This window comes from Diceros bicornis, chromosome 18 (genome assembly GCF_020826845.1).
Source record: "Diceros bicornis minor isolate mBicDic1 chromosome 18, mDicBic1.mat.cur, whole genome shotgun sequence".
NCBI lineage: Eukaryota > Metazoa > Chordata > Mammalia > Perissodactyla > Rhinocerotidae > Diceros > Diceros bicornis.
Genome location: NC_080757.1, coordinates 7,616,404 through 7,630,671, shown reverse-complemented (window position 1 = coordinate 7,630,671; position 14,268 = coordinate 7,616,404). Strand labels below are relative to the sequence as shown.

The window sequence follows — 14,268 nt, the reverse complement described above, 5'->3', positions numbered from 1 at the left end:
CTATGATTACCAGATGAATATGCCTATGTTGTGATTTTCAAATGTACATTCTTACCTGTTATCCTGAGCTTGAAACTCCTGCACTGAACAGCTCCACTTAGAGTTCCTAAAGGCACTTCAACACGACCATTGCTAACGCCGTGCTGAACCCACCTGCTTTTCTCACCAGGCTGGTCATCTCCACTATAGGCACCAACTACGAGTAATCTACTTCATCCCTTCATCACCTCTTACCTGGATTATCTGAATGGCTTCCGTATTGCTCTTCTCCCATCCCGTGTTCCTTACTCTAGGTGACTTAGAGATCCAGCGAATGTGTACATCTGACAGTGTCTTCCCCTTGAGTAAAACCCACCACCAGTTCCCCATTGACTGTAGAATAAATTCAAGTCCTTTGGCAGGGGATACAATGCCCTTCTGCCAGCTTTATTTGGAAGACTTCCTTGGAGTTTATGCTACTGCTCTATCGCCTGCTCATACACCCTCACCACTTGTGTCTTTCTGGTTTTGCTAACGATGTTCCCTCTTCTGGGAGTGTCCTTCCCCTCTTGTTTGCTGTATTAACTCTTAATCATTCTTCAAGACTCTGTTTATTACCTCATTGAGAAAGCTGCCTTTGACCCCCACCTTTCCCCTCCAAGGCCAGGCTGGGTGCCTGTCATCTGTGCTCTCAGAGCACTCCATGCCCACCTTTATCGTGGGACATATCCATGTATAGTAATCATTTATCTGTCTCTCCCATGGTCTACGAGTTCCCCCTCCTTGAGGAAAGGGACCATCTTATTCATCTTTTATCTCAGCACTCACCACAGTGCCTGGTGGAGGGTAGGCACTATATAAATATTTGCTGAGCAGAATCATTGAGAAATGGTGGCAGCTGAGTAGAAGTTGAGGGAATGGGAGGAAGCGCAGAGGACGAGGGAGGAGATGGAGAGAGAGAGAAGGGAAAGATAGCAGCAACAGGGGAGTTGCCATGGGCGGTAGTGCACCTCCCATCCTAGGATCAAGATCTCCCTCCTGTGCCTTGGAATCCGGGTTCTAGCTCCAATTTGTCCATTCCGGAGTTTCAAGAAGAGGTGCTCTGCCTTTCCTACATGCGGCATCCTTTGTTTGGGTCACGCATGAGTGGGACTGAATGGACACCCACGGGGACAATCTCTACCACCCAGCCCACACTCTCACAACCTGTCCCCTGCCTTCAACTTCACTTGCTTGCTCACAAGGCCAAGACACAAAGGCAGAATTTGGGCAGTGGCCACTCCTTTTTGTTTTCATTTCCCCCACCTGCTCCACAGACACATGCCAAAAATGATGATTATGACTCCCCCTCGGGCGGCTTCATGGCTTTGAAAGTTCGACCCAGTCCTCCTTTCCACAGACCCAACCAGCAACCACACGGACACTCGCTTCTGCACAGCCCCTTCCCCGCCCCCATCAGCTACCGCAGAGGGATTTCAAAGCTGAGTCTTAGAGGCTCAGACAGCTTTTTTAACTCTGCCCCAACGCTCTGCTCTGGAAAAAGTCCCAGAAAGGAGAAATAAGAGGGGCCACCCAGCGCTGGGGCTGTCTTGTGCCTGTGCGCGTGTTAGAGGCGGGGTGGGGAATAGAGTGCCCAAGGGGAAGAGAGACTTGGCCCTGCTTACTGGTAGCCCAGTAACCTCCGACAAGTCACTTGACCCCTAGTCTCAGTTTAGGAACCTGTAGCAATGGGTTTGACCTCTTCCCTCAACTGTGAGCGTCGCCACTAGGGAGAAGCAAAGGCTTGCAAAAAACCCCAACTCTTGCTTCGGCAGCGCACAGCCCAGGACTGTAGGGTAGGGTGGCACCAGCCGCGAAGGCTGGACGGGGCAAAGGCAGGGGAGGTTTGGCCCCGCCGCAGGCTGGCTCCAGAGAGGACACTCCCGCCCTGCTCCTGGCCCCCTGTTTGCCCGCCTGGTTCGCCGTGTTGATTAATGGGTGTCCCGGGTTTTGGTGACGCGGAGCTTCAAGTGCCGCGAGGACGGAGAAGCAAAGAGGAGCCCCCCTCCTCCCGGGCGCCCAGGCGTGTAAACGTGGGCGGCGGTGAGCGGCTGCCCTCCCTTCCCCTCCCCTCGCGGCGCTCCCGTGTGTGCGGGTGTGTGAGTGCGTGTGTCTCCCTCGCTCCCTCTCACACACGCTCCAGCACTAGTGCAGGCAGCGAGCCGGCGGCTCTGGGTTCGCTCGCTCCGGCCGCTGCGCTCCCGCCTCTCCGCCGCCGCCGCCTCTGCAGTCGCAGCGGGGCATGGTGAGTGACTGAGGTCCGGCCGCCGCGCACTCCTCCGGCTGCCACCCGACCCCAGCCACAGCCGGCTCCGTCCCGGGCAGCCAGTCGGCGCCGGCAGCGCGCTGCGGGGCCGGGCAGCTAGGGGCTTGGGTGGCCCGTGCGCCCTCGGTGGCCAGCGCGCAGCGACGCCGGGGCCCGTCTCGGGAGCGGTCTCCGCGCCCCTCCCGGCCCGGAGCCTCGCTCCTCGAGGGCTGCGAGCTCCCTCCCCGCCCGCCGCACGCCTCCCGCCTCCGGGAGCGCCCGTCGCCCCACCCCGTGACCGGCTCCCCGTCTTGTCCCGCAGGACCCGCCCGGACGGGACCACGCCGCCGCCGCCGCCCGGAGCTGCGCTTCGGGTCCTGCCTGAGCCAAGCCGCGCGCGGGACCGCCGCCGCCGCCCGGAGCCGCGCTTCGGGTCCTGCCTGAGCCGAGCCGCGCGCGGGGCCGCCGCCGCCGCCGCCGCCGCCGGCGGGGGATGGGGCTGCCCGGGAGGCGCGCCGAGCCCGCAGGGGGAGCGCGGAGCCGGCGCGCAGCGTGAGAGCCCGAGCAGCCCGCGCCGGGCCGGTCCGTGCGCACCGCGCGCCGCCGCCGCCGCCGCCGCCGCCGCCGCCGCCCGCGCCTCGATGGCGCCATCGCCTCGGCGCCGCTGACCACTCCGCGCTGCCAGCCCGGCCCGCGCGGCCGCCCTCGGAGCCCGGCCGGTCGCGGGAGCGGCCTGCCGCGGAAGCTTCCCCGCGCTCTCCCGCTCGGCCCCGCCATGGCGCTGCGGCGCCTCCTGCTGCTGCTGCTGCTGCTCTCGCTGGAGTCCCTGGACCTGCTGCCCAGCGCCCACGGCGCCCGCGGCCGCGCCGCCAACCGGACCCTGAGCGCCGGCGCCGCTGCCGTCGGGGGCCGGCGGCCCGGGGGCGCCCTGGCCCGGGGCGGCCGCGAGCTGAACGGCACTGCCCGGGCGCCCGGCGTCCCGGAGGCGGGGAGCCGGCGGGGACAGCCCGCGGCGGTGGCGGCGGCCAGCGCGGCCGTCACTTACGAGACGTGCTGGGGCTACTACGACGTGAGCGGCCAGTACGACAAGGAGTTCGAGTGTAACAACAGCGAGAGCGGCTACCTGTACTGCTGCGGCACCTGCTACTACCGCTTCTGCTGCAAGAAGCGCCACGAGAAGCTGGACCAGCGCCAGTGCACCAACTACCAGAGCCCGGTGTGGGTGCAGACGCCCAGCACCAAGGTGGTGTCGCCGGGGCCCGAGAACAAGTACGACCCGGAGAAGGACAAGACCAACTTCACCGTCTACATCACCTGCGGGGTGATCGCCTTCGTCATCGTGGCCGGCGTCTTCGCCAAGGTCTCCTATGACAAGGCCCACCGCCCTCCGCGGGAGATGAACATCCACAGGTGAGAGCGGGCCCCTGGCGCCTGCCCCTGGTCTCCCCGTGGTCTCACCTCTCTTAACGTGCTTCCCTTGTCCTCTCCACTCTTGGCATCACCACCTGTCTCTCGACTCGCTAGTCAGTTTCACCCTTGCTTCTTTTACATGCAATAAATCAGAGCCGCTTGTTCCCTCTTCGTTTCTTTAGAACCGGAACGCCTGCTTTGGGGCTAGGGGGATTTACAAGGCAAAGTAAGTTGGATTGGTCGAGTCCATGAAGTTTGAGTGTAAAAATTTTACAAATTCTGTAATCCTGGGTGGGGGTCTAGGGTTCAGTTTTCGTGGCAGGTGGGCACTTTGGTGTAGGCTCTTACTGCATTTGGTTTCTGAGTCAAACCAGAGCTTATCTTCAACATAGGAAACTGACCAATGTTAGAACCTTACTGGAAAGAGTACTAAGTGATTTGGTGTAAACTGGGTGGTGTAGCGAGGAAGGTGATATGGAAAGAATGCTTCCTGGGGGAAGAAGGAATAAAGATGTATCCATTCCGTGTTGACCAAGGGCAGATGGTGTCTCTTCATTGCATCCTGCTGAGTGGGATGCTTATCTTTCCTGCTGAGACTTAAACCTTGTAGGCAGAACTCTCTGAGTTAACACTTCTTGCTCTGTTAAACCTGGTGGGCATCTTTCACTGCTTGTATTAGGCAGGCAGTGGGGACAGCCTCCTATCGAAACTTATGCCAGGAGCTCAAATATGGTAGTCCATGGTTCTACCCTGACTGCCGCCTGCCCCACAACCCTAGCTCCAAGGGAGCCCTTTGGGAAGTCAAAGCCAAGGGAACAGGAAACCAGCCTCTCTTTACAACTCTAGGAGTGATGCACCCAGAGATGCAAAGTTAGCTCTGCTTCTGTCCCCTTGTGATGATGAGGCTGGACGTGGTTCAGCAGAGTCCTTTCAGGGAACAAATCCTGCCCCAGGAAATACTTCCATTTCTGGCACATTGTGTGGGCACTACCCTAGTAACCAGGACCACCCCCCAGACCAATCCTGCTTCTGAGTTTGCCCAGCAGGCCCCCACCCTGAGCCATACACCTTTCATCTCCGCACTCTGCTTGCTATCCTTCTGGCCTGAAAACCTCTTCCCTCACTGTTGCGGACGTTAATCACCTGTGCCTTGATGAAGAGAGAGAAAAGCAGATAGAAATTTCTAGGCATGATTTTTTTTTCTGTTGATACTGTGGATGTTGAGAAAAGATCATATTCCCTGGCAGGTTTTATTGAGTCAAATCCTCAAAGCGTGGGTACTCCAATACTGACAAACGCAGGTGTTACAATTGGGGTGCTTCCAAAAGGAGACCTGTTTATAATCCTCAGTCATCACCCTCAAGTGCCACTGCCCTCCTTTCTGTCCTCATCTTATGGCTCAGATAATGAGTCTGTGCCTGGACTGGTCCTGGCAACTGATGGACGAGTTGTGACACATGGTCTGTGGTCAGTCCCTGCTCTCAAATGCAGAGGGCAGGTGGGATGGAGAGCAAACTAAGGACAGGACACTCCCTCTTTTGGGTCTTGTCTGGCGAAGAATTCTCTCTCGGCTCACTATGGAAAGCAGAGAAGGAATGCCTGTGGGCAAGCACTTTCCTGATGCAGAGATGCCTGGTCCTTATGCTCCCTCCAGCCCTGTCTCTAGGCCCAGAAAATTGTCTACCTTCTCCTGTGGTCCTGGTTACTCATCACCTTCCACTCTGGCCATGGCCTCCTGCTGGCTGATTCTCACATACCTTTCTTTGAGTTTCTCTCTTCCCTGAGCCATTGTTCTCTACACTCTTAGAGAGAGCTGCCCCCTGCCCTGACCTTGCCACCTCCTACTGAGTTTATTCAGCAACACCTGGAAGGATATTCATAGTCTTTGGATGCTGGCATTGGCCTGTGTTCTACTGGCTTGTGACCCTGGAGACATCACTGTTCCTCTTGGTGTTTTCTTCCCTCCCCACCACACAGACTTCCCCAACACCAAGCTAGGGCAACTGGTTTGTGTATGGGTGTATGGCTCAATGGTGATGCCATTGTGCAGTTTCTCTCTTGGGTTGGGGAAGAGAGATAACCGTGGGAAGGGGGATGAATTTCAGCCCTCAGACCATCATGTAAATATGGGATGCTTCTCCATCAAATTCACCTCCTGATTCTATTCAATTCACAGCATCTCTTCCAGCAGCTGCAGTCTCGCCTGATCAGTGCTTTGGAAACCATCATATTGGTGCTTGGGTAGGGGACAATGCCTGTCTGTGTTTGGGAGGGAGGGGACAGAGCATGAGAAAGCCATCTAGGACACTCCATGAGTGACCTTGGACAGGTTGGGAAACTTAGTTTTCCATTCTGGGTTACTCAGGCACAACAGCATCCCATCTCCACCTCTTCCTTCCCAGGCGTGTCAGGGTGAGTGTGCACATTACAGGGAGCTGCTCACCGACTCCTGGGTGTGAGTGTTGCCACGACTCATCTCACTTTGCTCACACCTCAGAGTTCACTGCTTGCTGCTCTGGGGAGTTTTGTGCAGATTGTCTTGCTGGGGAGTTAGGGTAGAGAAGAGGAGAGAGCAGTGGAGAAGGAGATAAATATTCACACCACAGTGAGTTTTCCCCAGGGAAAGTGGGGGAGAAGAAAGAATATAGACCCTTCAGAGGTCAACCGAGGAAGTGGGATGTGTGTTCTCTTACGTATTCTTTGGAATATTCAGCAAAGACATTTCCTTTCTGAAAAAGCAAGGAGTTTATTCCACTGTGTGTTCCTCTCAGACGATGCAGATGGGGAAGAAGGGGCTGAGTCTGAGGGAGGAGAGCTGCCTCATTGAAGGGGGTATTTGTGAGTGTTAGAAGGGATGAAAAGAAGGATGCCACTCCAAGGTGGTCCATCTGCCTCTTCCTGTGTTCCTGGGCTGGCCAGCCCTCGCCTGCCTGCACGTACATTCCTGAGGGCAGGGCCCCCTTTCACGTCTCCAGCCCCTGCAGGGAAGGACAGATTTGGTCTTTTCCAGAAGTGATTAGACCTTGCCATCATGTTTCTGTGCTAGAAGCCAGTGTCTGTAGGGGAAACGATCAGCGCTCTGGTGATTCTCACAGATGAGCAAAGTCCCACTCAGCTGGACCCCAGGGAGGAGAGAGAGGTGGCCAGAGGGACCCCGTATTCTGGATCTGGAGAGCCACTGGACATCGGGCAGCCTCCTTTCCCACTCAGAACCCCGTTTCTCACCAGGCTCTCTACCTCCCCTTCCCCTTCTTTCCAGCTGCCCAGGCTGCGGCTCAAGCGCATGACCGCAGGCCCACGCGGATTGTAACGTTTCCTGAGTGGTTTCTGCACTGCTGCCCGGGGCTGTTTGTTCAGGGAGGGCCCACCGTGTTCTCCAAGATCAGGGCTCGGCCTAGGAGACGGCCTAGGAGACTGGCTGCCTTTTGCCATTCAGTTCCCTACCATCCAGACCTGTTCCTTCTCCTCACCCTGAGTTGACTCATGAGTGTCTTGGAGAGAAGACTCATTCTGCGGGAGGAACTGTGTGGCTTCTTTTTTAAATGGCTAATTAACAGATGGGCCAGGAAGCTCTTAGGATGCTGGAGATGAGGTGGTGAAGTCAGAGCTGCTCTGGGTCCTCCCACTGCCTGCTCAGGGGTGGAGGGCATGGAGGCCTGTGGGGCGGGGGGTGAGGGGAAGTGCTCAGGGTTGTGGGAGAAAAACCTGAGCAGATGTTATTAGGAAAAAGGAAGAGCTTTAGGAGGTGACCCCTACAGCCGGCAAAGGGCTCGTCTTGGGGTCTCTGCTTATTTCTAGAGGAATCAGGGGAACACATTGTTCCACCTTTTCTCCCTCCAGAAATTAATTACAAGCCCAAAGGGCTCTATTTTGTCCTCACAGACCACATAACTACAGTAGCATGACCACTGTGTTGGCTGATTTAGTGAGTTCTTGTCCTAGGTTCCTGGGCAGTGAATTGTCGGATCACCCCCAAACACTCCATTTTTTGAAGCACTGTGGGCTCACTAGAATGAATTGATCTAAACAGAGAGTTACATCAAATATAGCAGTTGGAAGGACACACAAAATAACTTGCCTTGGACTGAAGGTCTTAGCCTTGCATGTTTTCCATTTTCTTTAAGTGGAAAAAAAAAAATGCATGTGGAGAAAGCAGCGAAATTGTAGAATTTAAGAAGGCTTATGGAGGAGGGGTTAGGGGAAGGACACCAGGAAGACAGAAGCAGCAAAGACAGCAAAAGGAGGAAGGTGATCGGGTGAGAAGTGTATGGCGTTGCCCAGGGCCCGTGCTTGGTTTCCTCCTGCCGCCGGCGGCTACATGCAATGCATTCGTTCAACAGATGGGCCCTGCTCGCCTCCTGTGCGCAAGATACCAAATTGTAAAACAGAAACCTATAAAGTGTATGTTACCTTTGACACATGAGGCTAGCAGAGTTCATTCTTTTTTTTTTTTTTTTAAAGATTTTATTTATTTATTTTCCCCCCAAAGCCCCAGCAATAGTTGCATGTCATAGCTGCACATCCTTCCAGTTGCCGTATGTGGGACGCGGCCTCAGCACGGCCGGAGAAGCGGCGCGTCGGCGCGCGCCCGGGATCCGAACCCGGGCCGCCAGCAGCGGAGTGCACGCACCCAACCGCTAAGCCACGGGGCCGGCCCCAGAGTTCGTTCTTGATTGAGCAGGGCAGCCATGCAAATACTTTTCAAAAACCTGCACTTTGACAATTCTCTCTGGTATGTTGTTGCTGTCTTGCTGTCCCCGCCCACCCTACTCCAAGTCTAGAAGGGCATGTGCCTCTGTCCCTCTTGCCTGGCTCAGAACACAATCATTTGGAGGAGTCTGCTGCTAAGATACCAAGAGTTTACCCACAGTTCTACGCTGCCAAGACACAGGTAGAGAAAAAGCCCAATTAATTGTTTTCAACGTATTTTAGTAAGAGATCAGATTGACCGTGCAGTCAATTCAAATCAATTTTGCAGGAAGCAGTGGTTAAGACAGCTGAGAAAGTGAGCTGATTGAAAGAGGTTAATTCACTAGCCCCAGACAGACATGCCCACAGATCTGGAATAGAAGGGAACTACACCAAGCTTAATCCTTCCAGTTCCACTGCCTGATTTCCCCAGGGCTTGGCAGCATTGCCTTTAGATATTAACTTTCTGGCTCCTTTTCGTAGTCCGTGAAAATCCCCACTACATGCTGGTACTAACCCAGCTACTGGCTATTGGATGTCACCACTCTCCTGCGTCCCTGCCACCATCCCCCCATTCAAAGTCCTGTGCAATCTATTTTTGAAATTGTGGTAGATTCGAGTGCATGTTGTCCTACAATTTTGGTCATGTCCCTTGATGATATATATCCTGTGGAACCACAAATTTGTGGTTTGAACTTACTGGTGTATAAGATGGTGATGGAGGAGGGGCCTCTGATGGACTGTATTCAGGCCTAGGTTAAATTCATTTTAAAAATACCTTCTGCTGTAATTTTTTTTTCTCTTTTCTCTGTCTTGGGACCTTCCAACCCATTATTTTTCCCTGAGTCACGTTTATGACCTCATATTTCTAGCATCTTCTTTTGTAGATGTTGCAGATGGAGAAGAGGGCTTGGTGGGAGGGTTTACCAGTGAAGCCTCAGAAGGTGTCAGACCCTTGAACTTGAGCAGGCTTATTTCAAACCCATTCAGGACAGATTGCTAATCCTGCCTGTTCTTCTTTTTATCTCTAGAAGTAAATGCAAAATGTTTTGAAAAGGCAGAGTAGTACTTTCTATTAGTTTGTCATCTATTACAGAATCACAGAATTTTTACTGCAGGCAAGTCATTTAACCTAACTCTGTAATTTTATAAGTGAGGCAGCTGAAGGGGGCCCAGGGAGGCTAGATCGCAACACCAGGGTTCCCTGTCCAGTGGGTGAATGAGCTTGGACTAGAAGCCAGGGGGCCTGTGTCCTAGGCCAGTGGTCTTTTCCCAGTATTGCTTGGCCTCGTCTTCCCCAATGAAAATCCATTCTGCTTTACTCTATGCACATGTTTCTTAGTCATCACCAAATAACTTTCAGATATTTACAGATGTGAATGACAGCTTCTCCCTTCTCTTTCTTCCTTACATTTTTTTGAGTTCTTCCTCGTTCAGTTTTTCCATCCTCTAAAATGATTTCTGTTGATCTTCCCTGGTCCTTTTGCAGCTTCTACACATTCCTTTGTAAAGAGCAATGGCCTGATCTAAGCATAATCCTTTAATCAGATCTGAGTAATGCAAACCATTGAAGAAGGAAAGCATGGCACAAGCCAAAGAGTTGCGAACCAGGGCAATGGGTCACTGAATAAAACTATGGGCAGAAATCTGTAATTAAAAATTAGGGCTGCGGATGCTTTCTGTCTCTCCCAGAGATGGGTGGGAATACTGAGACCTGGCAGATCAATGCATTTCAGCTTTGCGAGAGACCAGAGACCTCCAGGCACGCCATGGCCGTGTGCGTGGGGTTTCAGGTCTGTGCTCCAGGATGGCTCCCTGCATATATAGGACAGCTCTGTGAACCACAGAAACACAGGCACTGCTGCTAGTCCTGCCCTTTCTCATCTCTGGGCTGAGATACCACAGGGCCAAGGTGAATACAAGGTGAGGGGTCCAGAGAAACTTCAGGGAGGGCAGCTAAGGAAGCTGGAAATTTGAGTCCAATCATTATGTGAAAGTAATCTCTATGACATGCAGTTTGGTGCCTCTGCCTGCAGTGTGCCTGATTCTTCCTTCGAAAGAACCAGGACGTACATATCCTAATGTGTCGTCCTTCTAAGCAGTCACCTTGGGAGGCTGCACGCTGATTCCTCCCTGGAAGATGTTGCCACAGTTCCTCTCCTGGAAGTGCTTTCAGAGCCCATGGCATGTCATTCTGGCTTTCCGTAATGGTAGCATATTTTTATCCTCTTAGGGGAGATTTGATTCCTGTAAGCAGCGATAAGTCATGGGGCTGCGGCCGATGAATGAAATAGGTGATTGGGCCGGTTATTCATCAGAAATAAAGAGCGCCTCCAGTAATGAGACCTGCTCTCCTAGGAACCATGTCAGCTGTCTCCAAAGGCAGGTGCCCAGAAGAGGCATTCTGGTAATGAATGGCGGTCCTGTGGATCAGAGCCCTGCTCTCCCTGGTGACCACTCTGAAGGGGCCACTCCTCAACGTGGAAAGATAATTACTGGCCTAAAGAAAATCAGCTTCGTGCTGGATCAGTGTGTCAGGGCAGACAGTGAAGAGTTGGGAGAGAGGGGAAAAGAAAGGAGTTGAATATGCAGAAAACAGCTCAAGTAACTGCCCAGAAAGGGTGAAAAAAAAATGAATGTCCCACATTTCTGCATGAGACAGTAGACAGATAGCTCAATTTAGATTCCTAATTTGATTTTGAGAGTAAAGGGACCCAGTTTATTTGGGATGCATGTGGCCAGGCTTGGGATCCGTGCTCTCCCTTCTCTCCATCTGAGGCCATCGCCCCTGCAATTTGGCATTCAGATGGGGTCACCGCTTGGTCCAGACAGCCATCGATGAAGTAGAAATGTGTGCAAGCACAGGAAGGTGGGGCTTCCAGTGAGCATTGCTGGTAGATTCCTGATGTTCATTTACTGAGTCTCTCCACGGCCCCCAAATGTGCATTCGTTGGGTGGGATTGATCACAGAAATGGAGCAAGGGTGGGGCAGGCTGAGTTTAAGGACAGGTGACAAGGGGCCACCAGGCACAGCAGCTGTTGCCAATTCTCATTCCTCTTTGCAGTTGGGAAAGCAGCAGGCTGTGCTGTCATGGGTAGGATGGTGTTCCTATTCTCAGTCATGACTTAGTGGGTGGTGAGGGACTGGGCAGTGGTGTTGCTCCCACTTCATGGGCTAGGGCAGAGCCTCTGGCCCCCCGGAGACCTTAAAGGGCACTCTTGGACACTCTGGGAGGAGTCAGTCCTGCTCTGTGACTGGGGAGCCCCTAACCTCTGCTCAGGTGTCAGGAATCGGGGAGCTCTGACTCTCAGGAGCTTACACAACCCAATCACCTGTGCAACCCCAAAAAGCCAGCTTCGAGGAGGACCTGAGATCTCAGTTAGATGCGGACTCAAGGTCACGTGGATGGAGCAGGGAGGGCAATAGAGAAACTCTCATAGAGCTCCCATTCTCCAGGGCTTGCTGGGTACCTGGCACCCTGCTAAACACTTGACATGCATTGTCTCCCTGCATCCTTCCATCACCCTCTGAATATAGCTGCCCATTTAACAGACGAGGAAATGAACTCAAAGAGGCTTAGTAACTTGCCCAAGGTCACACAGCTAATACATCGCTGGTCTCCTGGGGACCCACAGAGCAGCTGGCTCTCACCTTCCTGGATGTAAGTGGGTCACTGATACTCAGATTACTTGAGAAAGAAAAGACCCAGCTGCCTGTGCCCAGGGACGGTAATCACAGTAAGGGATGGTAGGATACACGACCTCCAAATCAGGGTGCTGTGGAACTGGGCTGGTGGCCCTCACTTACATTGCCTGCAGGGCACGAAGGCACCAGGGCAGTAAAAGGGCTCTTTTTCTAGAAAGGATTATATCGGCTGAGGACAGTGAAGGCAATACAGAGAAGATGGAAAAAACAAAAACAAAACAGAACACCCTGACTTTGAGGAAAAAAACCCAACCCAAACTTTTACAATATTGAAAGAATCCCAGGGCACGAGTCCCAGCTCCTGAGAGTAACAGGGGCGCTAGAGAAAAGAAGCACTTTGGGGGGCGAGAGGATGGACCTTGGCCATCCCCAGTTTTAATTACTGAGATGTACAGCTCACAAACAGCCCCATTCATCACAGGTCCCCTCCCTGCCCCATTTATAACATCTAGCACTATGCACACAAGACACAGAATTTCAGCCAGCTCACTTCTGCTTCCCTGCTCTAGTTCTGTTCTTTTCCTGTTTTGATTCTTCAGCCATACTTCCTACTTCCTCGCTCTTTTGCCCTGTTTCTCTGTCTCTTGTGCCCGCACGCCCTCTGTCCTGAAAGGCACATGGAAAGGAAGGAATCCTGGGCACCTGCCGGAGCCCTGATTTTCACCCTCAGGCTCCAGTCATCATGGTCAGTGGGGGTGGTCATGACCATGGCGGTGGTCTGTGGTGGGGCTCGTGCTCCGGGGTCTGCGGCTCCAGGGCAGGGGTCCCTGACCAGGGCATTCACCTGATGGAGGTGGGCGTGGGAACCATTTCCCTCGCTCTCCCCGGGAACATGGAGTTCCTAGCACTGTTTTCAGCCTCCACCGTGGCTCATACTCTGGCCTGGTCGGAGGGGCAGGAGAACTCTTGATCCTCTTTGCCCAGAGCTGCCGTCCCCATCTCGAGACCCCTGGAGGCTGAGCCCCAACCAAGGCTCTGGGTGGCTAGAACCTTGGCCCTGTTCCCCAGCGTTCGGGAGAAGAGTCGCTGCCTTCTGCAGGCTTTGCAAACACTCATTATTCCTTGCTTTTTTTTGGCATTTGGTCTTGTGTACTGTTCCCATTAGCTCCGGCATTAAAGTCTCATTACTTAGGACATCTGTCCTCTGGCCATATTCGTGCTTCCCTTAGCCAAATGTCCTGGGAGGTATGCTTTCCACCCAGACGGTCACTTGTTCCCTCTCTTCTCTGTCCTGCTGCTGCGGTGAGGAGGGATTTGAACCCCGAAAGGACGTGCGGGACGAGGGGGAGTGGCTGTTCATTTTAAGTGGCATCCGAGAGTGTGTTCCAGAGCCGTCCGTCCCCTCCCTTCTGAGGTCCTGAGAATACAGACCCTTGCTGTCATCCCCAGGGGTTGGGCAGGGAAGGGGCCAAACCCCATGGAAGCAAAGAAGTTGTTGCCAGGAGAGCGTCTCTCCCCCAGTCCTAGTATCGCCTTGGATCTGATCAGTAGGGCCTCTGGCCTCAGTCCCTGACAGCTGGGCAGCTTCGTCTGAGGGTGGGCTCATGTTAACCCACCTCCCTAAAATGACAGGGCAGCGGCCCAAGCCCAAATGCTGAGGCTGCTCCAGAACTTGCAGAAGAATCTGGATTCCAGCCTCTCTGTTGGATTAACAGTTGGCCCTCTCTGACTTTTTACTGCGTCCTGAGGAATTTGCCTGAACTTTTGCAGGAATGATGTCCCGTAGGCTTGGAAGGCTCCCTAGGCTGTGGGAAATCACACAGCTTTTCTGTTCTCAGACAATCGACAGCCGGCTTCTTACCCACCTCCGTGCCAGCGCCTCGTCCCCCACCCTCATGTATTTGCAAAGAGAATCGGGTCTCTTAGCAGAGGATCTGTGGCTTCTCTCTCGTTCTTTTAAGTCACATCATTAAAATGTTTCTTCTTGTTCCTTTCTGTCTTTGTCCACAGTCGCTTCTTTCTCCATCTGTTCTCCTTTTGATTCCTCTTCTCTTCTGTGGAGTTATGTCCCGTTCCTCTCTCCCTCCACTTCTCCTTCTTGAACTTGTCCTGCTGTAACTTCATTAAACGATGTCTATTCAGACTCCGCTAATTCAAAATTTATCCAAATTGGACTTGGGTGAAATTGTTTTTCTCTTCTCTGTCTGATAAGAAGCTGTGATGAACAGATTAAATAGCTCAGACAAGACTGCAAAGATTG

The 14,268-nt window shown here is 53.4% G+C and overlaps 2 protein-coding genes across 3 annotated transcripts in view; both read left to right on the top strand.

Annotated features, from left to right (window-relative positions):
- Positions 1 to 1,865: 1,865 nt before the first annotated feature.
- On the top strand, positions 1,866 to 2,931 carry LOC131416776 (GAS2-like protein 1). The gene is made up of 2 exons (XM_058559445.1): positions 1,866 to 2,263; positions 2,586 to 2,931. The coding sequence occupies exons 1-2, from the start codon at positions 1,953 to 1,955 to the stop codon at positions 2,929 to 2,931; spliced, it is 657 nt and encodes a 218-aa protein (XP_058415428.1). The 5' UTR covers positions 1,866 to 1,952.
- The window catches only part of SHISA6 (shisa family member 6), a 282,484-nt gene continuing 271,098 nt past the window's right edge, over positions 2,883 to 14,268 (top strand). For both annotated transcript variants that reach the window (XM_058559701.1, XM_058559700.1), the window contains exon 1: positions 2,883 to 3,673. In XM_058559701.1, coding sequence (XP_058415684.1) covers positions 3,039 to 3,673 — 635 coding nt within the window. In that variant the 5' untranslated portion in view covers positions 2,883 to 3,038. The remainder of the gene's footprint in view (positions 3,674 to 14,268) is intronic.